This window comes from Sorex fumeus, unplaced genomic scaffold (assembly GCF_029834395.1).
Source record: "Sorex fumeus unplaced genomic scaffold, SorFum_2.1 ptg000003l, whole genome shotgun sequence".
NCBI classification, from domain to species: Eukaryota; Metazoa; Chordata; class Mammalia; order Eulipotyphla; family Soricidae; genus Sorex; species Sorex fumeus.
Window position 1 is genome coordinate 61,024,222 of NW_026606060.1, and position 27,271 is coordinate 61,051,492.

At 53.4% G+C, this 27,271-nt stretch overlaps 1 protein-coding gene across 1 annotated transcript in view; it reads left to right on the forward strand.

The window, feature by feature from the left end:
• BORCS5 (BLOC-1 related complex subunit 5) overlaps nucleotides 1-27,039 on the forward strand; it is a 64,073-nt gene extending 37,034 nt beyond the window's left edge. Inside the window, exons 3-4 of the mRNA XM_056117478.1 lie at nucleotides 12,748-12,905; nucleotides 26,786-27,039. Coding sequence (XP_055973453.1) covers nucleotides 12,748-12,905; nucleotides 26,786-27,016 — 389 coding nt within the window. The 3' untranslated portion in view covers nucleotides 27,017-27,039. The remainder of the gene's footprint in view (nucleotides 1-12,747; nucleotides 12,906-26,785) is intronic.
• Nucleotides 27,040-27,271: the final 232 nt, after the last annotated feature.

The window sequence follows — 27,271 nt, forward strand, 5'->3', positions numbered from 1 at the left end:
AATCTCATAATTTTATCTGGCTCTTGGCAGAAATACCTCCAGGCTTAATAAGTAAAATATCAGAAATCCAAAATCGCGCGGCCACTATTGCGGCCGCAACATCATATGGTTCTCATAACTAACTGTAGGAAACAAATTATTTCACAATGCCTTTTCAGCAGTTCTGATTGTTGGGTGTAAACTCTAAACAATAATAGTGCATCTTTTGTCGAAATAATGAATGTAACCAAAGTAGATAGAGTGTTAAGTAGAATTCATCTGCGTCCCAGGCATTGGGAGGGGTGGGAGAGGGGGTATATTGGAGTTCTTGGTGGTGAAAAATAAGTACTGGTGAAGGGAAATGTGTTTGATCATTGCATGACCAAGACTTAAACCTGAAAGCTTTGTTACTTTTCCCACAGTGATTCAATAAAAAAAAAAAGCTCTTCATGATTGGATGTATCATACAGTGTTCCAACACCCATCCCTCCACCACTCCACCAGTGTACATTTCCCACCACCAGTGTCCCCAGATTCCTTCCCATCTCTCTCTCTCTTTCTCTCTCTCTCCTTTTGGGCATTGTGATTTGCAGTATTGATACTGCAGGATTATCAGGTATATCCCTTTACCTGCTTTTAACCCTCAGATCTTGTCCAGTGTGATCATTCCCAGCTATTATTGTCATACTGGTCTCTTCTCTACCTTCCTACCCTCAGCCCCACACACACTTGTGGATAGTTCCAATCATTGACCAGTCCTCCTAACCCCTTTTTTTCTGGCCATTGATATTAGTCTTCTATATATGTGTGTGTGTGTGTGTGTGTGTGTGTGTGTGTGTGTGTGTATAGGCTGGAGTGATAGCACAGAGGGTAGGGTGTTTGCCTAGCATGCGGCCAACCCAACCGACCCGGGTTCGATTCCTCCGCCCCTCTCGGAGAGCCCGGCAAGCTACCGAGAGTATCTCGCCCGCACGGTGAAGCCTGGCAAGCTACCCGTGACATATTCGATATGCCAAACACAGTAACAATTGTCACAATGGAGACGTTACCGGGCCCGCTCAAGCAAATCGATGAACAACGGGAGGACAGTGACAGTGATATATATTATACCACAAACGAATGCAGTCATTCTATATCTGTCTGTCCCTTTCCTTCTCACTCATTTCACTCAGAACATGCTTTTGTTTATTCCGTCTGTGAAGTCCATCGTGAAATCAAACACGCTCTGCTCAGAAGCTGCACCGGTCAGGGGCTGTCTCCCTTTCCACGGTCTGCACTGGGGGTTCGTAGATCCCTTTGCTGCTTGCTCTGTGGCATTCGGGGATGTCCACCTCTCCCCTCTCCCTGGTCTCCTCTGGGTCCTCTCCTGCTGCTGGGGAAAATGCAGGACAGAAGATCAGCAAGGAATCCCACCCCGGGCCGCAGTGCCGTCAGCGGTGTGACCGGCTGTGTTCCACGGGGAGGATGTTTTCACAGCTGCGTGCTGTAGGGACACTGGAGAACTTTGAATTTTTATAAATGCGGGTATCTGCCACGAAGGCGGGGGGGTCACTCGCGTGCTGGAGAGAAGCCGGCCGCCTCAGCTGGTGACAGGCCTCTTGGTGTTTATGGTCACCTTGGGATTCAGATAAGTTATCTCTGCGAACTTGAGGTCAGGAGTCAGGCAACCAAGGAGTGAACTTGCTGAGTACATGATTTAATTACCCCAGATCAATCAAGTCTTGAATGAGTGATGACAGGATATAGTGTGTGTGTATGTGTGTGTGTGTGTGTATATGTGTGTGTGTGTTTTAACATAGTTGCTAGGGGGAAAGGGGCAAAGTTTAATCCTGAGTTGTGCTGACCTTTGGTATCGCTTTTATCTTGTAGTTCCTTATAATTGCCTTCCTGAATTTTCAAAAGGCTGCCGTGAGTGATTTATAGATAAGGCCTCGTTCACTCCTGGCTCTAGGAGGGCTCCTATCTTCAAACAGGGTGACGTCAGTTTACTTTAGAGACAGAAATGAGTTCATTTCTCTGGAGAGATAGGAGCGGCGTGTGTGTGCTTTGCCAAGAAATTCAAATCAGAACTTTGCTCAGAGGAAACAGAAGGGAGTCGCCGGGCACTTACTTGTGCCTTTGGAAATGAGGGCCATTGAACCGCGATCCCGGGGACAGCAGCCGTGAGCTTGGGGGACTCGCGCAACGAGAGCAGCAAACGTCTGCGGAGCATCATGTCATATGCGCATTTCGGGTCTGTCAGAGATAAAATATTAAAATCCGTGTTTCTTTCCCCCAGCACCTTACCTGGTAATTAGAGACACACGGAGAAGGAGCAGTGGCGTGTCTCTTCCAAGGCTGGGGAGACAGCTCGGGGCTCAGGGACACTTGTCTCGTGCGTTTCATCCCCAAGCACTGCCTTCTGTCACCACCACCCCAGCACTGCCAGGGTGGCGCCAGAGACCCTCTGGGTTGATGGACCCAAACACTGAACCATCAGCCTGCTTGGCCGAGCGTTACTCAGAGTGGCCACAGGCCCTTGGAGCACTTCCTCGGACGCCTCCCCACCATGTCCCCCTTAAGAAAGGTTTGGTTGTCAATGAGCCATGTCACCGTTTAAAAGCATTTTGAGGGGGTTGGAGCAATAGCACAGCAGGTAGGGCGTTTGCCTTGCACGTGGCCAACCCGGGTTCAATTCCCAGCATCCCATATGGTCCCCTGAGCACCGCCGGAGTAATTCCTGAGCACAGAACCAGGAGTAACCCCTGTGCATTGCCGGGTATGACCCAAAAAAATAAAATAAAAATAAAAGCATTTTGATTCCAGGGACAAGAGCGATAGCACAGCACAGGGAGGTGCTTGCCTTGTACACAGGTTCGATTCCAGGCATCCCATATGTTCCCTTGAGCACCGCCAGGAGTAATTCTGAGTGCAGAGCCAGGAGTAACCCCTGAGCAGCACTGGGTGTGACCCCAAAACATAAAAAAAAATCATCCCCCCCCCCATAAAACCCATTCTGATTCCAGAGTATAACCAAAGCTCAAATCAGCAAAACTCTCAGGCATACATTAGGAAGAAAATGGTATTTTAAACAGATTCCTCAAGTAATTCCTAAATCGCTGGATTTCAAGAATTGGCAAGCCCAACACTCTCATGGCTTGGTTACTGCATTATCTCCGTTTAATTACAGTGATTTTTCTGTCACCAGAAATTACTTACAGTATTTTTTCCTGTTAATTCTAGCACTTATCTACATTGCTGTATTGTCATAATTATTGCTATTATTTTACCTATGCGAAGTAGTGGCTAACAAAACCTGCCTCCTGTAATTGTTGGGACAGTTAAATCAGAGAAACGGTCTTGCAGACGTAGCTCAGTGTTTAACTGAGACAGAGCTCTTGGTAATGGCAACTATTGATTTTCTTACTCCCGGGGTGGGCTGGAGTGATAGCACAGCGGGTAGGGCGGTTGCCTTGCATGAGGCCGACATGGCCGACCCAAGTTCAATTCCTCTGGCCCTATTGGAGAGCCTGGCAAGCTACCGAGAGTATTTTGCCCGCACGGCAAAGCCTGGCAAGCTACCCATGATGTATCCGATATGCCAAACACAGTAACAAGTCTCACAGTGTTGCTTGGCCCACTCGAGCAAATCTTTTTGACAACGGGAGGACAGTGACAGTGACAAGCAGATAAGGACTCTCGTGAAGGACGGTAGAGTGGAGTGCCTAACAGAAAGCTCTGGAATTAGGGTCTGGGAAGAAGTTCGGTGGCAGGGCACCTGCCCCAGAAATGAGAGGCCCTGGGTTTAATCCCCAACACTATAGAAAGAAAGAAAAAAAACTGGTCTACAGAGGCCAGAGCAACAGTACAGCAGGTTGGGCGTTTGCCAGGCATGCAGCTGACATGGGTTTGATACTCATCACCCCAGATGATCCCCCCAGCACTGCAAAGAGTCACCCCTGAGCATAAGGCCAGAAGTCAGCCCTGAGTACAGCCAGGTGTGACCTGGAAACAGAGCAAAAGCAGAAAGAGTTTGTAGAACCAGTGGTCGGCACCCCTAGTCCAGGCTAGAATCATGTGACCACTTCTGGACCAGGGATGCTTCTTCCATTCCCACTCCTGTACCCCAAGGGGGCAGCTGGCAGTGGGGCTGTTTCCTGCCACCTCTCTGGCCTCACTGGTGGCCTCGCATTCCCTGGCCAGGCTGTCCCCAGGGAACACGCGGTGCGGAAGATCTCTCTGGGGCCCCTTTGCCGCTTGGCAGAGTCTGGGGTGGGTAAGTGGAACAGCCCTCACGCGGGAGCATGTGACAGAGATGGTCCTGGGGTCTGAACTCCTGCAAAAAGGACCCCCCATGCATGTCCTGGACCTTGTCTGTTGCATGAGTAGAACTTGAGATCATTTTCCTTATTCATAGGCTTCGTGTGGGGGAAAACCTGATTTTTTCTTCTTTTTTCTTTTCTTCTCTTTTCTTTTCTTTCCTGAAACGGATCTCATTCGGAATTACCTGAGCGTTTGAAGCGAGCCTAGCCGGGAGCCCTGGCTCTGCCCCTCCGCCCCTCCCCCTGCCAGCATCCACATTCCTGCGCGACTTTCCTGGTTCCCACTGGAACCTCGGGTACAAAGTCCTCCAGGGAACCAGGTAGTTGGCATGAGAAGAAGGATGAGCCCTTTGAGCGAGAACAGCCTGCCATTTAGATTTCAGATGTCTTTTTCTGACTTTTTCTCTTGTTTTGTTTTGTTTCGTTTTAAATTTAAGGTGACTCTTTCACAAACTTCATTCATTTTTTTTTTTCTCTAGCAGGCCCAGTAATGTCTCCATTGTGACACTAGTTACTGTGTTTGGCATATCGAATACATCAAGGGGATATTGCCAGGCTTTGCCGTGTGGGCGAGATACTCTTGGTAGCTTGCCAGGCTCTCTGAGAGGGACACACACACACACACACACACACACACACCCTTTGTGTTATTCAAACTACCTGAGCCACGTTGAGTTAAAAGTGATTCCAGAAAGGACGTATTCCGGGCCCCAAGGCACCCATCAGTGGTCTGAGTAGAGAACACTTAGGTTTGGCTGCCATTACCTGTCCAGCTGGAGAGTACCCAGGTACCCTTGTTCCTGGATGGGCGCTAATTTCCCAGGCAAGCGGGCACTGCGTTCATCCCACAAGAGAGTTGAGTTCAAAGGCTGGCCAGGGTATCTGGATCCTAGGTGTTTGTATGAGACCGCATTGCTCTTTTCTTCCAAATTTTCGTGTTCCTTTCTGCAAACAGTTCTGAATTATCTGCACCAGCACCTCTCAGCCTTGCTTCCTTCCGGCAGCCTCCACTGTCTTGACCCACTGCCCTCCTAGTCTTAGGTGATTTTCCCACCTGTGGCCTGCTTGCAGTATCCCTGGGACCCCCCTGGAGGCCACGAGGCCTCCTGCTGAGGAGCACCACTCTGGTTTGTCGAGCTGATTCCAAATCCTGGCTAGTTGTCCCCATCCTGTAAGCTGAGGTGGGAGGAAGACTCCGGTCCTGGATCTTGTTAACGGAGGACCAGGAGTGCGGCGTTTTGCTTAATTCTTTGGAAGGAGAGAGAAAGGAAGATGGAGAAATGCTCAGTCAGTTCCTCGTAGTGGACGGAGGGAGGGCACGGAGGTGTCTCCTTGGCGGGGGGCAGTCCCCTAGGGTCACGGCAGCCGCTTCTCATGTCGTGGACCCTGTGACAAGTTGGGTTCCCGACCCTGGGTGGCTAAGGGGGTGTGCCTGGGCAGGGAGCCCCAGGCGGGCGAGCACAAAGGACGGGTGACTCTCAGGAGCGCTGGTTAGTCCAGCCCCAGCACTGATGCGGCCAGTCCCCTGGTGGCCAGCGAAGGGAGAGGAGACTCAGGTGAACTGCGCAGCCTCACAGCTAGGAGGGAGCGGGGCTGAATCCTGCCCTCCCCACCCCCCAGCGGGACCTCTCTGGGCTTCTGCAGCCAACCCCAGCAACTGCTTACCTGACACGTGGTGGGAACCTGCGCCCACAGTGCTACCCGCGGGGAGCCTGAGATCAGGTGCTAGCAGTTGCCGCCAGGGATAGTCATTACTGGGCCAGACACTGTGGAAGGGGCATGAGAGTATCCTGGGGTCTTTCAGATGGTCGCTGACACTGTTCTTCAGGGTTCCACCCCCTGACCTTCCTTCCCTAAAATGGGCATGAGGTTGCAGTTTCAACCTGTGACTTGGGGGCCTCAGAAACCGCTTCTCTAGAGGCCTGCGGTAGTTCTTGGGGACTCACAGGAGAGAGCACCCCAGGGCGAGTTTCTGTCCACACTTGCCCGGGGCTCCGTGGAGCTTATCTGCTCTTGCATCTTTCCTGCGGGCTGAAGCAGCAGTGCTGAGGGTCGTCGGGGTGGTCCTCCTCCTGGTCAGGTGGGTGTTCCCGGGACCAGCTGCAGAGCAGAGTTCCTCAGCAAACTTCCTAATGTCCCGGAAGAAGAAATCCTCACTGACCCACTTCCTAAGCTCCTGTTGAGGCGGGTGTCTTCAGACTGTGCCCTTTAGAGAAGGGGAGAAGGTACCTTAGAATGCTCGAGTTTAGGGGCCAGAGTGATAGCGCAGCAGGTAGGACATTTGCTTTACACACTGCCCACCCGGGCTTGATCCCCAGCAATCTATACGGTCCCCCAGACCCGCCAGGATTGATCCCTGAGCACAGAGCCAGGAGTAAGCCCTGAGCATAGCCGGGTGTAGCCCAAAATCTTTTTTTAAAAAAAAGAGAGAGAGAGAAAAGAAAAAGAAAAAAAAACACTAGTGTTTAAAAATAAATTTTTTCTATGAAAATTAAAAAAAAAATTTGGTATTAAAGAATACACACGGCTTATGTGCTTTCATCATTAAACTACATAGTGATAAACAGAGTCAGTAGTGTTTGGGGAAATTTTTTTTTTTTTTTTTAGTTTTTTGGCCACCCCAGCAGTGCTCAGTGGGACCCAATGTGATGTCCCGGGTTCACCCCCACAGTATCTGCGGACCATGTGTTGCATCTGTGACTCAGACCCCAGCATCCCACCTGCAGATCACATGCATGAGCCTTTCGAGTGTTCTGCCTGGCCTGGAAATTTCTATCTGTTCATTATCTGTTGCATAATTGCACCTTCCCAACAACTTTTTGTTTTTTGCAGGGAATGGATTAGGGTTACACCCAGCTGTGCTTAGGGCTCACTCCTGGCTCTAACCTCAAAGACCACTTCTAGCAGGCTCAAGGGACCGCGTGGGGTGCTAGGAACTGACCCCAGGTTGGCTATGTGCAAGGCAGGCGCCCTGCCTGCCAGATTCCCTGTCTGGCTGCCTGATTCTTGAAAGTTATGACGATTCCACCAACTGGATCCCATCGCTGGCTATGGAGCGTGTCCCACTGTTTCTCCAGTCTGGGCCCCGCTTCCTAACACTGCACCCAGCTCTGGAACGAGCTAATACGCCTCTGGAAGTTGAGGAGTTCAGTTAGATGATAGCCGAGGTTAATTTGCAGATGGCTCCGTACTGTCCTTGAGAAAATGAGGCAGAACTTTCTCGTGTTTCACCCTGACATATCAAAAAGCAAAAGATTACTCAGCAGAATATTTTCCAGATCTCTCAACCTGATGATTTTCCCACTCGCCACTTGGTGCGGAGAGGAAGGGAGGGATGGCAGGGGCCCTGTGTCTCGCTCCATCTGGTCCCCCCATCTCTGCACGCACATACCTTTCCTGTGTAGGCACAATGGTTTGGGCAGGGCTGCAGTATTCCACTCCCCCCTCCCCCCCGCCCCCTGCCCCATGCAAACCCACCCCTTAATCCACGCACTGGGTTCCGCCAGGGTTTTAGCTCAGTAAACATCTGCTGTGTGTGCTTCTCAGCTTCAAGCGCTGGAAAGGTTGGAGCCGTGAGGACACTGGTCGTGTTCCCCGGGTGGGGAAGGGGAACAGCCTTAGAAGTGACTTTGGTTTCACAGGGAAAGCTGCCTGTGACCAGGCAGAGGAGTGGAGTCGGGGGAATTCGAGGTGAAATCGATTCACTAAAAATGTTTAGTTGCTGGGACGAGATGGTGAGTGTTTGGTCATAAAGTTTTCTCTGCTTTTTCTGCATGTTGGAAAGTTTATGTTAATAAAATGGGTTGGGAGGCAGAGCCCAATGGTAAAGCGACTCCCACTGAGGAAAGGATTCTATAGGAAACGGTTCCAGATGGGTATGGATCCTTCCTTCGTCAAGGATGAGGCTTTGGGTGGTGAGTAGAGTCGGTGGGTAAGGGTTCCACAGAGACCTGCCCGGATGTGACTGAGGGAGGCTGGCTGGGCCCAGATTGGAGGGAGAGGACATGCACACCCACAGAGAGTGCTCCCCCATGCGTCTACAATCGTGGCAGTGCTCCCCCCGTATGCCTGCAATCCTGCAATCCTGGCAGTGCTGAGCCCAGGTGGAACTGACTGTCTCGGGGCACCATGCTCTTCCCCAGCTCCTGTCTCAGAAGATACTGGGGAGGTTCCATCTTCCAGTGGGAGACAAAGTCCCGTGAGAGGGACGGGCACTCTCGCTTTTCACTGAGTAACCCATCTTTTTTTTTTTTCTTTTTGCTCCACCTGGCGGCCCCTGTGATCTGGCATGATTCATGGCAGTTTTCCCAGATTCCTCCAAGTCCAAGGATAGCATTTGAATCATTGAATTAGGACCTGGGCTTTGGGTTTTGATAAAGGTCAGGGGAGGGTGTAATTCTGGTTTATAAGGATGATTGAAAGGGTCATTTCCTTGACTTGGGAGTTGCCGGAGCAGCTTAATTTCGCCCCTCCCCCCCATGACTTCTTGACTTGGCAGCTTTCTCATGGGGCGTGGGGGGTGGGGGGCCTCCCGGGAAGTGTTCAGGGGGCCTGTGCATGCCAGCCTGACGATAAGGTGCTTGGGCTCCACCATCTGGTTCTGGGGCCTCGGGCTCACTCCAGTGGTGTTTCAGTGGTGCTCACTCCTGCTGCTTCCCAGGGGGCATGAAAGGTTCTTGTAGGAACTGGACATTGGCGCTAGCCCGAGCTGCTCCTTTGCCTGCCCCGACCCTCAGTACGGGCCCCCAGCACTCTGTGCTGCAGAAACTCTCCTGCTTAGCCCATTGCAACGTGAACAGAGAAATGTTTTTTTTTTTCTCTTGAAAATATACATTCAGGGGCTGGAGTGATAGCACAGTCTTGCATGCGGTCGACCTGGGTTCAATTCCCAGCATCCCATATGGTCCCCTGAGCACCGCCAGGAGTAATTCCTGAGTGCAAAGCCAGGAGTAACCCCTGACCATCGCCAGGTGTGACCCAAAAAGCAAAAAAAAAAAAAAAAAATTCACCTGGTTTAAAGGCGTTTAGGGTTATAAAATTGGTTATAAAACTTTTATCCTACTAGTGTTTAAGGATCAGAATTATTCCTGCTATCTAAACAGGGAAATTGATTTAACCTCTCAAGATTCTTGATGAGTGCAAAGATAAACAAAACAAACACTGTCCTCCCGTTGTTCATCGATTTGCTCGAGCAGGCCCAGTAACATCTCCATTTTGGACTTGTTGTTACGGTATTTGGCATTGCCTGGCACCCGGGCCTGCACTCTGCGCCCTCAACCCGTTTCGGAAGAGATTTCAGTGCTCCTGAGAAGCGCCCGCTTTCTGGGTTCCACGCACTCGAGAAAAATGGGAGTTTCTTATGAAAAGAAATATGGAATTACCATATAGTCTGGTAGCTACACTTCTGGACGTCTATGCGAGTTAGAAGAGTCTCTTGAAAAAACATCTTTTTAAGCTTCTGGTTTCTAAAGGTGTTCTACCTGCGGATGAAAATTAGAAAAGGGCTACAGGATCTCCTTATAATTTTCAGTTTAAAAAAAAAAGTTGTCATTGAGAGAATTGTAAATCATGATACATCAGTAAAAATTGGGAGAAGGGACTTTTTGGTAAATGGAGAGAGCATCTGCCTTGGTCCTGTGAGGCCTTGGGTTCAATTCTTGGCACTGCACCACCTAATTATTTATTTATTTATTATTTATTTGTTGAATCACCGTGAGAACAGTAACAAAGCCTTTCACTTCCAAGTCTCGGTCAGTCATACAATGATCAAACACCTGTCCCTTCACCAGTGCGCATTTTCCACCACCAAGAACCCCAGTATACCCCCCTCCCACCCACCCCCCCCACCTGTGTGGCAGATTTCCACTTTACTACGTATTTATTTTTTAAAATGTCCTTTGGTTTACAAAGACAGCACGGAGCAGCCAAGCCGTGCTGAGGTTCACCCGTCAGGGGACAGTCTGAGGGACCACCCAGCAGGCTGCGGGTGGGGGGCTCAGCTTATGGCTGTTTGGATTGTTGCGAACACACGTAGCCCACAGGACCTCAGAGCCAGTGTGGCTGTGACGTGGGGGACAGGGAGGCAGAGTGGGGAGTCTCACCACGTGCCCTGCGCTCATTCTGATACATCTTGTGTTCCGTCTTTGGCTCCAGCGTGGAGTGGGGCTGCGCCGAGCTGTTTCCAAGGGTGGCTGGGGGCTCAGGGGGCTCTGAGGACAAAGTTGTGCTCCGTCACCCTCACTCACTTGCCAGCGACCCTGTTCTCTTAAGCGCGACAGCGCTGCCCCAGGACACGAAGTTGCAGAAGGTTAAATGCAGAAAGCAGGCACCCGATTGTTTCTCATTAAACCAGATATTGAGAGGACAAAGAAGAAGGGAAACCCGTGCCCGCCTTGGTGCGCGTTTGTTTGGGGAGAGAAGAGTTGTTCTCCATAACGTAAGCCATGTGGCACAGCACATTTGATGGGCATAAGGTCGAAGACAACCAATCCCGATAATAGATAACAGTGTAGCACTGTCCGCCGTTGTTCGTCGATTTTCTCGAGCGGGCCCAATAACATCTCCATTGTGAGACTTGTTGTTATTGTGTTTGGCATATCGAATACGTCACGGGTAGCTTGCCAGGCTTTGCTGTGCAGGCGAGATACTCTCGGTAGCTTGTTGGGCTCTCCGAGAGGGGTGGAGGAATCGAACTTGGGTTGGCCAGGCCGGCCACGTGCAAGGCAAACGCTCTACCCGCTCTGCTATCACTCCAGCCCAACTCAAACTCTAGCAACATGTTAATGATTTCTAATTCAGGGACTTAATGGCTCCAAGGTGAGATACAACAATTTTCACACTCTCTCCTCTAAGGAAAGCTTTTTGGATCATTTTTAGTCAATTATTCATCACAAGCAATACAAAATAAATTATTTAGCATCTGCCTTTGGGGCAGGCTTGGGTGGTGGTGGGAAAACTCGAAATAAAGGTGGCGGGAAGGTGTAATGGTGGTGGATTAGTGTTGAAATATGGAATGTACTCTATTACTGTAATGTAATCAGTTACTGAACAACTCTTTGAAAATAAAAAAAAAAATTAAAAAAAACAAGCATAAGCTACGTGGGTTAGATCGTAATGAAGCGATCGTGTTACTTTAAAATCGTTTAGAAGCTGGAGCGATAGCGCCACAGGTAGGGGCATTTGCCTTGCACACGGGCCGACCCGGGTTTGATCCGTATCCCCAGCATTGCCAGGAGTAATTCCTGAATGCAAAACCAGGAGTAACCCCTGAGCATTGCCGGGTATGACCCAAAAAATAAAATAAAATCAATTAATAACGTTCTGGTCGAGACTTGCTGTCTTGGACTCTCTCTGCTTGATTTCTTGTGGGATCAGTGCTGGGAAGCCCCTGTTCTACAGCCTTAAAGGAAGAGCAAGACAGTTGTAGATGAAGGGCTTTGGAAAGGTGAGGCCGTGCACAGCAGGAGACTTCCCATGGCACAGCTAAGCTGGGGTCGGGGGACCGTGCAGAGACGGGGTGTGTGGAGTACTCATTTCTTCTGTTCATGGACAAATCTTTTTCAAAGCGGTTTTGCCCCTTTGTCTTGGCAGGGATGAGTCACACACTTGGTTTTGGTGCTTGCATGCTCTTTGGTGGTCGTGCCACACACTTGTTACCCTGTGTTGGAGGTTCTCCAGGATGCTGTGCTGGGGGTCCCAGTCGGCAGCAGCACCCCAGGACTCTGCTCAGCGTGTGGGCCCTCCTCCGGGGGCCGAACCTGTGACCTCATGCTCGCAGGGCAGCCACTCGACTGTTAACAACATCTTCCCACAGGCGTGTTCCGTTCTTTCCTGTTGGTCATCTCGTCATTTCCAGGACATTTTACTTCTTTTTTCCCAGTGGTCTCAGACAACCCTTCATCATTAAAGGAACGAACTAAAAATAGTCTCCAGAGTTTTCAGTCAAGAAGGGGACCGTGAAGGGGGCTGGAGTGGTAGCACAGCGGGTAGGGAGTTTGCCTTGCACGCGGCCAACCCGGGTTCGAGTCCCAGCATCCCATATGGTCCCCTGAGCTACTGCCAGGAGTAATTCCTGAGTGCATGAGCCAGGGGTAACATACATCGCCAGGTGTGACCCCCCCCCACCAAAAAAAAGCAAAAAAAAGAAGAAGGGGACCGTGTTCCAAAACCCTGGAAGTAGCGGCCTAATGTCAGGGCAGTTTCTTCACCTAAGTCTTGAGTTCCTTGTCTGTGAAACGGGACTGGTGGCATCTTAGCTTGCGGGCAGTGGTGAGAATGAGCACTGATGCACAGGGAGCCACATGCCAAGGGTTTGGTGCAGGAAATGGAGATGCTGGCGGCTGCTCTGTTCGGGGTCAGCACATGGCAAGGGGTTTTTTTGCACCCCAGGTCCTGGAATTCGCGCCCCCCCCCACCACCACCACCACTTTCGCCGCATCTGACCTGGCCCTTCTTCTCTGCCTTGCAGGGCTGCTGAGCGGCCAGACCTCGCCGACCAACGCCAGGCTCGAGAAGCTGGACTCCCAGCAGGTGCTGCAGTTGTGTCTCCGGTACCAGGACCACCTCCACCAGTGTGCGGAGGCCGTGGCTTTCGACCAGAACGCGCTGGTGAAGCGCATCAAAGAGGTAATGGCCCGGAAGGCACCTGCGCTGCATGATCGTTGCCTGCGGTTCCCAGGGCCTCCAGAGCCCTGCACCTCTGCGCCCGGTGGCCACTGAGCCTGGTCCCTCGGAGAGTCATCACGGTCACAGTTGGGGCGTCTGCTCCCACTGATGGGGGGCGGGGAGGGGGGGTCGTTGCCTTTTCTAGCAGCAGCAGATGGCGAAAGAGAAGGGCTCAGGGAACTGGAATGATGGGACCCTGGGTCACCACTTCCCGCACCCGGGAAAGTTACTTTCCCTGTCTTTATCTCCTCAGTTTCCTCATCTGCAAGGTAGCGCCACTAGTGGCAATGCCCCCTGCCCCCGCCCCACCAAAGACTTAGGAGTAAATCACTTGCTCTCACGTTCGGTCTTCCAGGCGACTGGCCGTTTCTGCTCCGAAACTTGTCCTTGACTTTCCCATAGGCTAGCATCCTTCCCAGAAGGAACCCGTGACTGTGGTGTCAGTCACTGTTCCCGCTCGGTGACGCTCCCTGATTGGGGAAAAGTGATGCCACTCACTCACCCACGAGATCTCCAGGGGAAGGTTCTTGCCAGCTCGCAGAGCCAGGGTGAGTGGCAGTGACGGTCAGGGACATGTACCTTTGGCCAAACTGCCTGCTGACCAAATGCCTCCTTATGCTTCCATGGTATAAGTAAATACCTTTTTTTTTATGACAATTTTTATCTTTTTTTTTTCTTTTAAGAAGTTCATCGATTTGCTCGAGTGAGCCCAGTAACATCTCCGTCATGAGATTTGTTGCTACTGTGTTTTGGCATAATACGTCACGGGTAGCTTGCCAGGCTCTGCCATGCGGGCAAGATACTCTCGGTAGCTTGCCGGGCTCTCCTAGAGGGGTGGAGGAATCGAACCAGGCTCAGCCAGGCTGGCTGCGCACAAGGCAAACAGCCTACCGCTGTGCTATCGCTCCAGCCCACGTTAAGTTAAATAAACTTCTTAACTTTATTTAAGAAGTTAAAAGAAAAAAATCACCGTGAGATACAGTTACAAACATGCATGATTACATTTCAGTCACACAATGCTCGAGCACCCATCCCTCCACCAGTGCACGTTTTCCACCACCATTGTTCCCAGTGTCCCTCCCGCCACCCCCACCCCACCCCACTCCCTGCCTCTGTGGTACATACCATCCTTCTTACTCTCTCTCTAATTTTGGGCATTATGGCTTGCCATACAGATGCTAAGAGGTCTTCGTGTTTGGTCCTTGGTCTATTTTCAGCACACATCTCCCATCCCGGGCGATCCCTCCAATCATACTTAGTGGTTCCTTCTCCGTCCCAACTGCCTTTTCCCCCAGCACGTAGGGTCGGTTTCCAATCCATAGTGTGATCCTCCTGGCCCTTATCTCTACTGTCCTTAGGTTAAGCACCTTTTTAAGAGTTTTCAATTGAAGATGGATTTGGAGTCCCAGGGGTTTAAAGCTGCATCAGATAAAGAAAAGTTCAGGAACGCTCTTGAAGAAACCATGTAGGGGGTACCGGAGCCCTAGTCTAGGAGGTCGGGTGTTTCTTTTGCACATGGCTGGCCTGGGTTTCATCCCTGGAACCCGATAATTCGCCGGAGCAGAGAGGCAGGAGTAAGCCCTGAGCACTCACTGGTGTGGCCCCAAAACAAACAAAAAAATGTGTAGACTTTTCTTTTGGGGATACCGGGGGCTGGGGATACTTAGGACATTGGTGGTGGACAGTGTGCACTGGTGGAAGAATGGGTGTTAGATCATTGTATGACTGAAACTTAGACATAAAAACTTTGTAACTGTAGCTCACAGTGTTTCAATTTAAAAAAAAAAAACCTGTAAAGCAAAACAACAAAAAACAGTCGGCCGTGCCCTGGGGTTGCTGCCCATCAGAGGCCAGTGGGCACTGTACCCAGCTGCCTCAGGCATGCCCGTGGAGCAGAGGAAATGCACGCCCCCTTAGGACTCCCTCCCATGACGCACTCTCTCTGCTCCTGAGAAATCCACATCCTTCTGTGCTCACTTCAGACATGGGGACTGGATTAAGTCACTTCCAAATGAGCGAAGGGGAGGACGTCGTCGTCGTGAGATCAAACAGCAGCTTTGAACCGCCACCCCGCCTTGCTCTGGTTTCGGCCCCCCCGCCCCGCAAGCCCCCACCGTACCCCTAGGCAGCCGATGCTGGCTCTCTTAGTGCAGGCCACGTGTGCTATGCTCAGAATCCCACTCTATGTGCATGATGGGCTGGCTGGGACTGGGGGGGCCCTCAACCAGACCCGTGAGGGGCGCCGGAGGGGTCGGTCTGGATGCCAGCGGGGTTAGTCCATAGGGCACCAGGTACCAACGGGAGGCCGGGCCGGGCAAGTCGGCAGCTGTCTTGTGTGACCGGTCGTTGGAGGGGACACCAGAGCAGCCCCCCCCCAAGCCACAGGGAGCATGTACTGACCCCCAAGGCCCCAGAAGGCAGCTTCTCTCTCATGTACCACGCCCAGCTGATGCTCCTGGCCAGCGGGCCACCCTCTGTCAGTTTGGGGGTGCCCTGGCGGCTTGTGGCTCTGCCCTGCCCAAGGCCCACCTCACTCCTGCTGCCAGAGTCAGGGGAAGGAGAGTAAGTAGCATGGATGAGAGGTTGAGGGGCATGGGGGACAGACCTGGTGGTGTCGAAGGACCTGGCAGTGCTCAGGGATCAAGCCTGGGGGTGCTCCTGGGACCTCCTGTGGGGCCAGCTTGGACCCAGGTCAGCCATGTGCAAAACCATCATCCTACCCATTGTCCAATCTCTCCAGCCTAGGTAGGAGGTTCTCAGGGTCAAGACCCCAACGTGTCACCCTTCACACTGGCTGGCCTCAGTCATACCTGGGAGACACCGTCTGTAGGTGGTCCGGGTCATCGCAAACATGTCTCCTCGGCCATCCTTTTATTTGGGTAGGGGGGATACTGCCTTCCCAGGCTTGGAGGTTCAGAGCCAAGCCTCACAGTACTTGCGCCCGAGGGTGCCGGGAGCTGAGGTGGGCAGCGAGCTGCCCAGGGTCCGACCAGGCCCTGTCACACGTGAGGGATGTGCTCGGCCACTTTTTGAGGGTCATCCGGCCCCTCTGGCATCTCTGACTCTCCCTCCCTAACCTGCCCCTGCCAGGCCGGGGCGGCCACCACGTGCCTCAACTGCCTGGGCCCCTGATTGGTCACTGGTTCTCTGAGCACAGAGGGTCCGGTGCACCCCTGGGTCTGGCCAAAAGAAAAACAAAAAAGCCACCTCTGGGCTGGAGCGATAGCACAGCGGGGAGGGTGTTTGCCTTGCACACAGCCCACCCGGGTTCGATCCCTGGCATCCCATATGGTCCCCTGAGCACCGCCAGGAGTAATTCCTGAGTGCAAAGCCAGGACCCCGGGGCTGCTTCGGGACTTAAAGGTCACCGCCCCGACATCCTCCGGGGTCACTCGTGGTGGTACTTGGGGGACCATGTGGTGCCGGGGATCAAACCCTGGGGTTCCCGCCTGCAAAGCTCATGCCCCAGCCCTTTGCGTGGTCTCCTGGCTCTCGTGGTCCGAGCCGCAGGCTCCAGCACTTCCCCTGTCCCCTCCCCCCCGCCCCCCTCATTCCTAGAGTTGTCCTAACACTTGTCCGCACGCTCCGAGAATCGCTCGGGGGTCACAGGCCACCGTCTTCCTGGTGACAGCTCCTGCTTGGAGCATGGCTTGTCCTGAACTAGTTGCTGTGGAGGAAAGGTCCCAGAGGGCCGGTCGACAGTGAACAGGGGCTCCAGCAGGAAAGGCTGAGAGCAGAGTGGGGGGCATCTGCTTCTTGTGGACAGAGGAGCTCGGGTTCCTGGCTGTCCTCACAGATGTTGCAGAGACCAGAGGGTTTTTTTTTTAAATATTTAAATATTTGGGGCTTGGAGGCTTTGCATATCTTGTATTGATCTGTGGAAAAATAACCACAAGATGATCTTCTTTTTGCCAGTTATCATACAGTAGGTCTTATTTAGAAACAGTAGGGGCCAGAGAGTTAGTCCAGGGCTTCGGACAGTTGTCTTGTGGTGCGCCGGGTCTGGATTCAAATACCTGCCAGCACATGCCCCCAGCAACACTGGGGGGGGGGTGACCCTGGGTGTGGCCCAAAAGAGCAAAAATAAAACCTTTAATATATATATCACTGTCACTGTCACTGTCCTCCCGTTGTTCATCGATTTGCTCGAGTGGGCCTAGTAACGTCTCCATTGTGACAATTGTTACTGTGTTTGGCATATCGAATACATCACGGGGAGCTTGCCAGGCTTTGCCATGCAGGCGAGATACTCTCCGTAGCTTGCCGGGCTCTCCGAGAGGGGCGGAGGAATCAAACTCGGGTCGGCCATGTTGGCCGCTTGCAAGGCAAACATCTTACCCGCTGTGCTATAGCTCCAGCCCGAATATGTGTGTGTGTATATAAAAGGTAAAGGTAAAGGCCCTCCCGTTGATCGTCGATTTGCTCGAGCGGGCCCAGTAACGTCTCCATTGGAGACTTTGTTGTTACTGTGTCTGGCATATCGAATACTCTCGGTAGCTTGCCGGGCTCTCCGAGAGGGGCGGAGGAATCGAACTCGGGTCGGCCATGTTGGCCGCTTGTAAGGTGAACGCTCTACCGCTGTGCTATCGCTCCAGCGATATATGTGTGTGTGTGTGTGTGTGTGTGTGTATATATATATATATATATATATATATATATATATATTTAATCACACAGCAGGCTGGCAAACTACCTGAGGCATATTCGATACGCAAAAAACAGTAACAATAACCAGACTCATTCCCCTGTCCCTGAAAGAACCTCCAATACAGTTGTTAGGAAAGACGAGTAAGGAGAGACTGCTAAAATCTCAGGGCTGGGGCGAATGGAGACGTTACTGGTGCCCGCTCGAGTAAATCGATGAACAATGGGATGACAGTGATACAGTGAATATTTGGGGCCATGTTTGCCGATGCTCAGGGGTTACTCCTGGCGGTGCTCAGGGGACCATGTGGGATGCGGGGAATTGAACCCAGGTTGGCCATGTGCAAGGCAAGCACTCTCCCTGCTGCAGTATCGCTTCTGCCCTGCCAGAGGTTTTCCACGGGGCCGGTGTGCCCCGAGCTGACCCTCTCCCATGCTTGGGTAGGTGCTCCCGGGGGAGGAAGGGACTCTGGCATGCGCTCTCTGTTCACACAGTGCGGGGCCCGGACTCGGACCCAGGGCCCACAGTGCCCACCACATGCCTTGCCGTGGGGCCACGTCCCAGGCAGCTGTGCTGGCCGTTTGGGTGCTTCACTGGGTCCCCCCAGGCCCAGACACCCCTCTGCGGCCGGTCAGAAGACAGTGGGGAGCGCTGGGCTGTTCACTCGGTCATTACCGACACCCGGTGATGCAATCCGCATTCTTGAGGTCCGGGGAGCTCTCAGTTTTTCTGGAAAACCCAAAGAAAACTCTGGCCCTTTCCTGAGCTCTTCCTCTGCCGCATCTGAGCAAAGGAAGCCGGGTCACTTCAGAATGTCCAGTATGTGGCAATCGACGCCACCGGGCCTGTGGGGTAATTCATGAGAGCCCTGGCGACGGCCTGCCCATTGTCTGGCCCTTGCGTAACAGGAAGTGGCCATGGACTAGGCAGCTGGAGTGGGCGTGGAAGGTTCCAGAAGGAAGCAGGCAAGTTCTCCTGGGCGCTCTCCCGCTTATAGTTCTAGGCTGGCGGCCCTGCAGCCCTGGGCCGTGTCGTTTGATTGTCACATTCATTCATTGACGATAGGTTCTTTTTTTCATTAGGGGAAGAAATGATGCCCCCTTCCGCCCACCCTGCCCCCCACAGATCATGCTTTAGACCCATTTCCCGGACTGTGCGATTTCCCCTGATGGGGTGGACTGTGGAAGGGAAATGTCTCTGGCTTTCTCAGCCCAAGGCTGAAGCCTTAACGTAGTGTGGTGGCCCTCGGTGTCCCAGGGCAGGGGATCTAGTCAGGCTCCGGCGGCCTGGCTCTGAAGGTCTTCTCTGCGAGGGCTGGGCCTGGTCTCCCGGGGACAGGGCGTGCGAGGGAAACCGTGAGAATACCAGCTCCGCTAGGCCGGTACCCGGCCACCGCCTCGGAGTGTGTGCTGAGTTTGTTACTCTCGAATCGGAGAGCGGAGTGGCCACTCAGCTGCCCTGGCAACTGGAAAAGGGGGTTTTGGATACGTCACTCCTTGCCGGCCGTGGCAGTGAATGGCATGGGCGTGGCATGGGCCTGGTGTAGGCCTGGTGGGTGTACGCGCGAGTGTACGCATGATGTAGGGATGGCGTAGGCATGATGTAGGCATGGTGTGGCTCTGGAGGAAAGCAAGCAAAGCCCAGGTGTGAAATTTTGCTTTGTTTTGGTTTTGGTTTTTGGGAACCCGGTGATGCTCAGAGATTACTCCTGGCTCTGCGCTCAGGAATTAGCTCTCGGGGGTACTCAGGGGACCACATGGGGTGCCAGGGATCCAGCCCGAGTCAGCCACGTGCACGAGAAGTGCCCTCTCTGCTGTACCATCGCTCCAGCCTCCCTGTTGTGGATTCTGTCCCTACCTCAGCGTCTCCGGCCCCACAGCAGTGCCAAGGGACCACCAGTTGCCCAGAGGGCCAGGAGGCAGGGACGCAGAGAGCTGTGTGTTCTGTGTGTACTGTGTGTTCCGTTGTGTTCTGTGTATTCCCTGTGTTCCATGTATTCTGTGTGTTCCATTAGTTCTGTGTGTTCCGTATGTTCCATGTTTTCTGTTATTCGGCATGTTCTATGTATTCTGTGTGCTCTGTGTGTTCCGTGTATTCCATGTGTTTTATTTATTCCATATATTCCATGTATTCTGTGTGTTCCATGTGTTCTGTGTGTTCCACTTACCTCATGTATTCCATGTGTTCCCTATATTCCATGTGTTCCGTGTATTCCGTGTGTTCTGTGTATTCCATTGTTCCGTGTATTCTGTGTGTTCCATGCGTTCTGTGTATTCCATGTACTCCGTGTGTTCCGTATGTTCCACATATTTCGTATATTCCATGTGTTCCGTGTATCTGTGTGTTCTGGTGTCGCCTCTGGGGTCATCTGACGGAGTGGATGCTATAACCGACAGCGCCCCCGCGGAATGGCCCGGGCTCCCCGGAGAGAGGTGCTTTCGCCCGTGTCTCCCTTGCAGGAGGGGAGGCGTGGCGCTCCTAGAAGCTGTCACGGCACGCCGCTGTCTTCAGGACTCAGGCGGCCGCCACGTGTCCCGTGTGTGGTGACGGGTGGCAGCCCTTCGCGGTGTGGCTCCTGGAGGCCTGTGTCCACGTGGGTCCCTCTGTAAGAGCAAGGCCGCAGGGATAGTCACACGGGAGGGAGGGAGGAGGCCAGAGCCGCAGAGTGCGGGGGCGAGGGGGGCAGAGCGCAGGGGTGAGGGGGGCAGAGTGTGGGGTGGGGAGCAGGGTGCCTGCCTGCCTTCTTTTCTTTCTTTCTTTTTTTTGGGGAGGGTTTGTGTTTGGTTTTGTTTTGCTTGGGGCCGCACCTAGTGATGCTCAGGGTTCACTCCTAGGCTCAGGGCTCCTTATGTGGTTCCTGGGGTCGGACCTGGGTCAGCCACATGTGAACCCCCGCCCCCCCCCCCATCGCTCCGGCCCACACTGCCACCATTCCTGATGGCTACAGAACCTCCCTCTGCCTCACTGTGTTTCAGAACCACTTTGACAGGGCGTAGCCGGCATTGCCAGATGGGCTCTTCCTGCTCTTTGTGAATTTGGCTCGTTTGGAAAAGACGGCCTAGGGCTCCCTTGTCAGGAAGGTTCTGAGTCCAGATCCGGCTCGAGGAGCAGTTGTGAATCTCGTGTCTGCTGTGGTGTGAAAGAAGGAAGCGAAGGCACTTAGGCCTGTTATCTTAAAAAAAAAAATTGAGAACGCTCGCACACCCTTTTATAGTGCGCAATTCAGTGGATTTGAGTATATTGACAGAGTTGTGCAAGCTGTACCAGCAACTCGGAGCCCATCTCCCCCCTCCCCAGAGGCCTGTGGTAAGGGGCAGTCACTCCCTTCCAGTCTGCTTCCTGCCTCTGGGAGCGGCCTACCCTGGTCTTTGGCTGCTGTGCAGTCTCCTGTCCCCGCGCCTGGCTGTGCTCACCGGGGCCCCTTGGAGGGGAGCGGGTTGAGTTTCCCTCCCCGCCCCGACCAGGGCTCCAGCAGCCGAAGACCTCCAGAACCAGCCACCACCATGCTGAGACCACTCTCCGCACGCATGAAGGTACCAGCAGAGGAACAAAGGCATGCAGGTCCCTGGGCTGAGATCTCCAAGCCTGCTCAGATCAGGGCTGAGTGTCCTCCACCCAGATCCTCCATCTTCCAGTAGGCGGGGGTCACACCCACCAACTGGCCCCCTGGCGCCGTATAATCCCATCAACGGTCAAGACCCAGAGACTATAAAACCCAGCTCCCGGAAGAGAACAGCGCAGAGTGTCCTGCCTCCGCACCTGGCTGTGCTCACAGGGGCCCCTTGGAGGGGAGCGGGTTGAGTTTCCCTCCCCGCCCCGACCAGGGCTCCGGCAGCCGAAGACCTCCGATGATTAGAAACCACTGATAATTTGAAATTTCTACAGTGCACCAATAAAAGGAGATCAGGTTTTCCCAGAGGGAATGCAATTGCTTAAAGGAAGGGGTGAGATGCTCAGATCACCCTTGTATCCAGAATCATGCAAGGCAAGAGCCTTATCTGCTGTAAAATGTTTTTGGACCGAGAACTATCACTTGTCACTGTCACTGTCCTTCTGTCATTCATTGATTTGCTCGAACGGGCCCAGTAACATCTCCATTGTGAGCCTTATTGTTAATGTGTTTGGCATGTTGAATATGTCACGGGTAGCTGGCCAGCCTTTGCCGCGCTGGCAAGATACTCTCAGTAGCTTGCCGGGCTCTCCGAGAGGGGTGGAGGAATTGAACCTGGATTGGTTGGGTCGGCCACATGCAAGGCAAATACTTTTTTTGTTTGTGGGTTTTTTTTTTTTTTTGCTTTTTGGGTCACACCTGGCGATGCACAGGGGTTACTCCTGGCTCTGCACTCAGGAGTTACTCCTGGTGGACCATATGGGATGCTGGGAATCAAACCCAGTTGGCCGGCCACGTGCAAGGCAAACGCCTTACCCACTGTGCTATCTCTCCAGCCCCACGGCAGATACGTTTTAAAAAATAATTTCAGTCAAAATGTATCTGTCAACATTTCCAGGGATCCAGGCTGGCTGTCCTGCATGCAAAGTGTGCGCTCCATCCCTAAGAGTTATCGCCTGGTCCCATACAAATGGCCTCACTGGATATTCTTATTTGGGGTGCTACGGAGAGTTGCATCCAGGGTCCACACAAGTGCTCCCCTGCTGAGACAAGCCTCAGCCCTTTAAGCCCTGGGTCACAGCCCCGTATGAGTTTGGGGGAGATGCCAACATTTCCATCATTAAGCATGTGCCCCGCTACCCCACCCCCACTGCAGGAGTGATCCATGAACACTGAGCCAGGAGGAAACTCTGAGCCTAGCCAGGTGTGCCCTTAATTCCCTGCTAAATTTTTCTTTTTTTTTTTTTTCTTTTTTGGTCACAACTGGCAATGCTCAGGGGTTACTCCTGGCTCTGTACTCAGGAATTACTCCTGGTGGTGTTCAGGGGACCATATGGGATGCTTGAGGGACCATAGGGGATGCTGGGAATCGAACCTGGGTCGGTCGCATGCAAGGCAAACGCCCTCTCTGCTGTGCTATCGCTCCAGCCCCACCTGCTTAATTTTTGAGGAAACTCTCAGACCGTCTTTCAGAGCGGCACCATTCTGCATTCCCATCAGCCGAATGTGAGGTTCCTGGGTCCCCGCCTCACTCCTCCTCGTCCTTGTCTCCTCTCTCCTGCACATCCCAGGATGACTGCAGCCTCTCTCTGGCTCTGAGGAATAGCTCCCCCATTGGCTGATGTTGGCCATTTGCCCGGGGTCTGTTGCCAGACTGCGTTTCCTTGGAGAAACGTGGGATTTGCAACCCCGGATTCCGCCCTTGGGACAGTGCGGGTTGCTCTGTAATTGGGAAGGTAGAGTTCGCGGACTCAGAACAGGGGAAAGGATGAAAAGCAATGGGGGGGGGGGGGGGGGAACGGAGCTATCAGGGGCTGGAGAGATAGCACAGCACGTAGGGCGTTTGCCTCGCATGCGGCCGACCCGGGTTCGATTCCCAGCATCCCATATGGTCCCCTGAACACCGCCAGGAGTAATTCCTGAGTGCATGAGCCAGGAGTAACCCCTGTGCAAAACCGGGTGTGACCCAAAAAGCAAAAATTAAAAAAAAAAAACAAACAAACAAAAAGGAGCTATCTTTTTTTTTTAGTGGTCCTATAATTCAGAATGTCTTCTGTTTCACTTAATCACTTAACTTCCCGTTAGTCGTCGGTTTGCTCGAGCGGGCGCCAGTAACGTCTCCATTTGTTCCTGTCGCGTGCTAGTGTATCGACACTACCTCCACTACCCAGCCGTCGCCACACTCCAGGGCGCTTTACGTGCGTGAGTCTCGGCCGGAGCTGCCACGCGGGTCCGGAAAGCGGCCGCGCGACACATCACAAGACACTAAATACCCATCTTCCGGAATTGTCGTACCATATTTGATAAGGTTCAAATATGGTAACACCTACAAGGGTGATTAGAGGTCGCCCCAAAAGCCTCTATCCCTCTCGGAAAGACTGGCAAGCTACCGAGAGTATTCCGCCCGCACGGAAGAGCCTGGCAAGCTATCCGTTGTGTATTCGATATGACAAAACCAGTAACTACAACTGGTCTTCTGTTTCAGTACCATGAAAACCAGGTCTCCAGTCATATTGGGTGGAATTTATTGTCTTAAGATACCTTTTTTTTTTTTTTGGACGGGGGAGTAGGTGGGTTTATGGCCACACCAAACTGTGCTCCAGGGGTTGCTCCCCACAGTGACCCGTGGACTGCCTGGTCCTGAGGATGGAACTGGGGTCAGCCACATGCAAGGCTCGTGCCTCGGGACCCTGTACATTCTCTCTGACCTGAATCCACTCTTTAGAAAAAGCTCTGCCCATGGCCATTTAGTTCATTGGAGTCTGACTTTTTTATCCATCTGCAGACCACTCCTGGCCAGCCTAGGGGACATGCGCAGTATCCTGGACTCGAACCCGGGTCGGCCATGGGCCACGGACAGGCCACCCTTGTCCGCCCTGTCCTGCCTGCCCCGCCGTTTCACCACTTTGACCAGGAAGAGCCCGATTCTGTGTCGGCGCTACCCATTAAGTTTGGGGCCTCAGAAAGTTGTGCCCATCCAGAGGAAGGAGGAGGGTGGGCTGGATTTGGGGGTCAGGTGAGGGCGGAACCTCGTGATTTGCTGGGTCACGCCCACACGGCCGTTCCTCTTCACGCCCGTACCCTTCAGATGCCCTCCCGGGAAGCAGCAGAGAAGCACTATCCAGGGAGACCCAGTAACAGCTGATCAGACCCAGTAACAGGAGACTTGAGTCACAGAGATATTCTGAAAAATGAGCTTGGGGGATGGGAGAGAGGGAGCACTTCTAAAAAATTCAGTCTGACGGGGACATCACTGGTGGTGGGACATGGACCCCGGTGAAGGGATGGTTGTCGAAGCATGGTATGACTGACACCCAACAACAAACAACTTTGTAACTGTGTCTCTCACGGTGATTCAGTTAAAAGGGAGGAAAATAATTTGTCTTAAGTCCTTAAGCCTTTTTTTTTTATTATTTAAGTCTCCTAGAAACTCTGGAATTCAGGAACAGGACAGATCACGGCCTCTATCCATCGGAGACTGGAATTTGGTTTGCGGAGGGACATGGCTGACCAACTTATTTTCCTTTTGATCTATGAAACATTTTAAACTTGTTTTTAGCCATTTTTTAAGGGTGTGGGGTTGGGGGACTCAGGTACTGGGGTACTCAGGGCTTACTCCTGGTTCTGCACTCAAGGATCTCTCGTGGCTGGACTTGGGAGGTCATCTGGGATGATCTGGAATGCCGGGTGGAGCAAGGCCAGCGCCCGGCCCCTATGCTCTCTAGCCCTTCATCACTTGCCGTTGTAAACTTAGATGAAAGGCCTCTGACCCTAAAAGTCAGTGCCATTGTATATGGCCATATGTGGCAACATGTCATCGTACCTAGAATATGTTTTTTTAAAAACTGGAGACCTCTGTAGGGGATATTGCTACTTTGAACAGCTCATTTTTACCAGGGCGGATACGTCCTTCCGACTCCCCCTCACAAAAAGAAAAGATCTCTCCTTTAAAAGGTTGTCACATCAAGTATTTGACATCTGATGTCACTGTCCCAAATCAACTTTCATCTGGAAACTCTTGTAGCAAAATTCTCAAAGCAGTCCTCTTGTGAAGCAGATCCCGTTGACTAAAGCTGTGAACTTTCTTTCAAGATATCTTGTAAAGGATTGTTTGTTTATAAGGGGACCACACCTGGTGGTGCTCAGGGGTCACTCCTGGTGAGGTTTGCTGGGGATCAGACCGGGGTCAGACTGGGTGCTTGGAAGGCCAGCACCTAGCCCTGAGCTGCCTTTCTAGCTATCAATGTCTCTCTCTCTCTCCCTCCTTCCTTCTCCCTCCCTCCCTCCCTCCCTCCCTCCCTCCCTCACCCTCTCTGTCTCTCTGTCCCTCCCTCTCTCTCCCTGCCCCCTCCCTCTCTCCCTTCCTCTCTCCCTTTCTCTCTCTCTCTCTCTCCCTCTCACCCTCTCTCTCCCTCTCCTCCTCTCCCTTCCTCTCTCTCCCTCTCTCTCCCTCTCTCTCTCTCTGGGGGGTTCCACATCCAGCTTTATTTCTGGCAGGCTCAGAGGACCATATGGGGTGCCGGGAACCAAACCTGGGTCAGCCTCGTGCAAGGCAAACCTCCTGTTCTGGCCCCCCCCAATCTTAAAGAAAAACATTTTTCCTATCTTGGAAAGTATGGGACTGTGGTAATACTCGTCCTCCTGAGTCCATCAGAGACCAGCGCCACGGGGGACGGCGCAGGTAAATGTTGGTTTCTGCTACCGTGTCCCTTGCAGTGTTGGTCGGGCATCCCTGGCACGAACAGTGCGACTCCGGGAAGATGTCAGTCACAGAAGTTCAGAATGAAAACAAAAGGTGTCGGCAAAAAGCAGAGAGTGACTGGTCAGCAGAGCCCGTTCCCGTGATGGGCGGGACTTGCAGGAGGCCCCGGGTTGCGTGTGGTCCCCTCCTGGTGTCCCCTCTTCTCTGTCCTCGCTGCCCGAGTGTCTCACCTTGCTCTCTCATCTTTCGGGAGAGGCAGGTTCCCACAGCCGCCCCGGTGGTTTCTGTCCCTGCGGCCATCTGGTGCACCGTGTCTTGTTGTCACATCAGCCCCTCCCCGCCGGAGCTGTCATGTTCCGGGAGGGGCGGGGGGCGGGGGGAGTGGGGTGGCTGAGCTCAGAGTTTGGTCCGAGACCACAAAGCCAATGACAGGCAGAGCCCAGATGGTGACCCCCGTCCCATCAGCCGCAGGCCATGTCGAGGGGCTTGTACCGCTGGACTCTGTCTGTGTGTGCTCTGACCGTCTGTCCCTGCTCTTCTCAGCAGAGCTGGGTTGCCCCTCACCTGGGGAAAGGTCAGGTCCCAGCTTTGAGAAGGGGCTCCAGGGAGCCCAACCCAGAGCTTCCAAAAGCACCGCGGTGCCCCTGGTCACTCGGGCTCGGGGAGCAGGGGGGCGGGGAGCCACGGGCGAGAGAGCAGCCGGCCCCGCCGGGCACTTGCGTCCCGTGGCCAGCGCACCCACGCCGGAGACCAGAGTGTCCTGCCGAGACGGGTTTGTCCAGCCCCTGTGTGTCTCCCGGGCTCCAGTCCCCATGCCCGCTGGTGAAGGCCAGCCCCCAGGTCCCTCCGGCTGACGCCTCTCTCTCCTCCTCGCCCCCTCGCAGATGGACCTGTCGGTCGAGAGCCTCTTCAGCTTCATGCAGGAGCGCCAGAAGCGCTACGCCAAGTACGCGGAGCAGATGCAGAAGGTCAACGAGATGTCGGCCATCCTGCGCCGCATCCAGATGGGCATCGACCAGACGGTGCCGTTGCTGGAGAGACTCAACAGCATGCTGCCCGAGGGCGAGCGCCTGGAGCCCTTCAGCATGAAGCCCGAGCGGGCGCTGCGGCTCTAGGGCCCGGGGGAGGGCGGAGGGGGCACCCAGGTTCGAGGCCGGAAGGGGCTGTTCTGTGCCGGCCTGGGCCGAGGGCAGCAGCCCAGTCCGCGGGGTGGGGGGGCCCGGCCACCTTGGAACCGGGACACGGGTAGGGATTCTCGGCCGACTCCGCCCCGGGAACCATCGGTGGGTCCCGTGGCTCCTCCAGGCCTGCAGAGCGGAGCCCACCCCGTCCAGCCTGCAGCGTGGAAGGAGGGCACGGAGGGGCCTTGG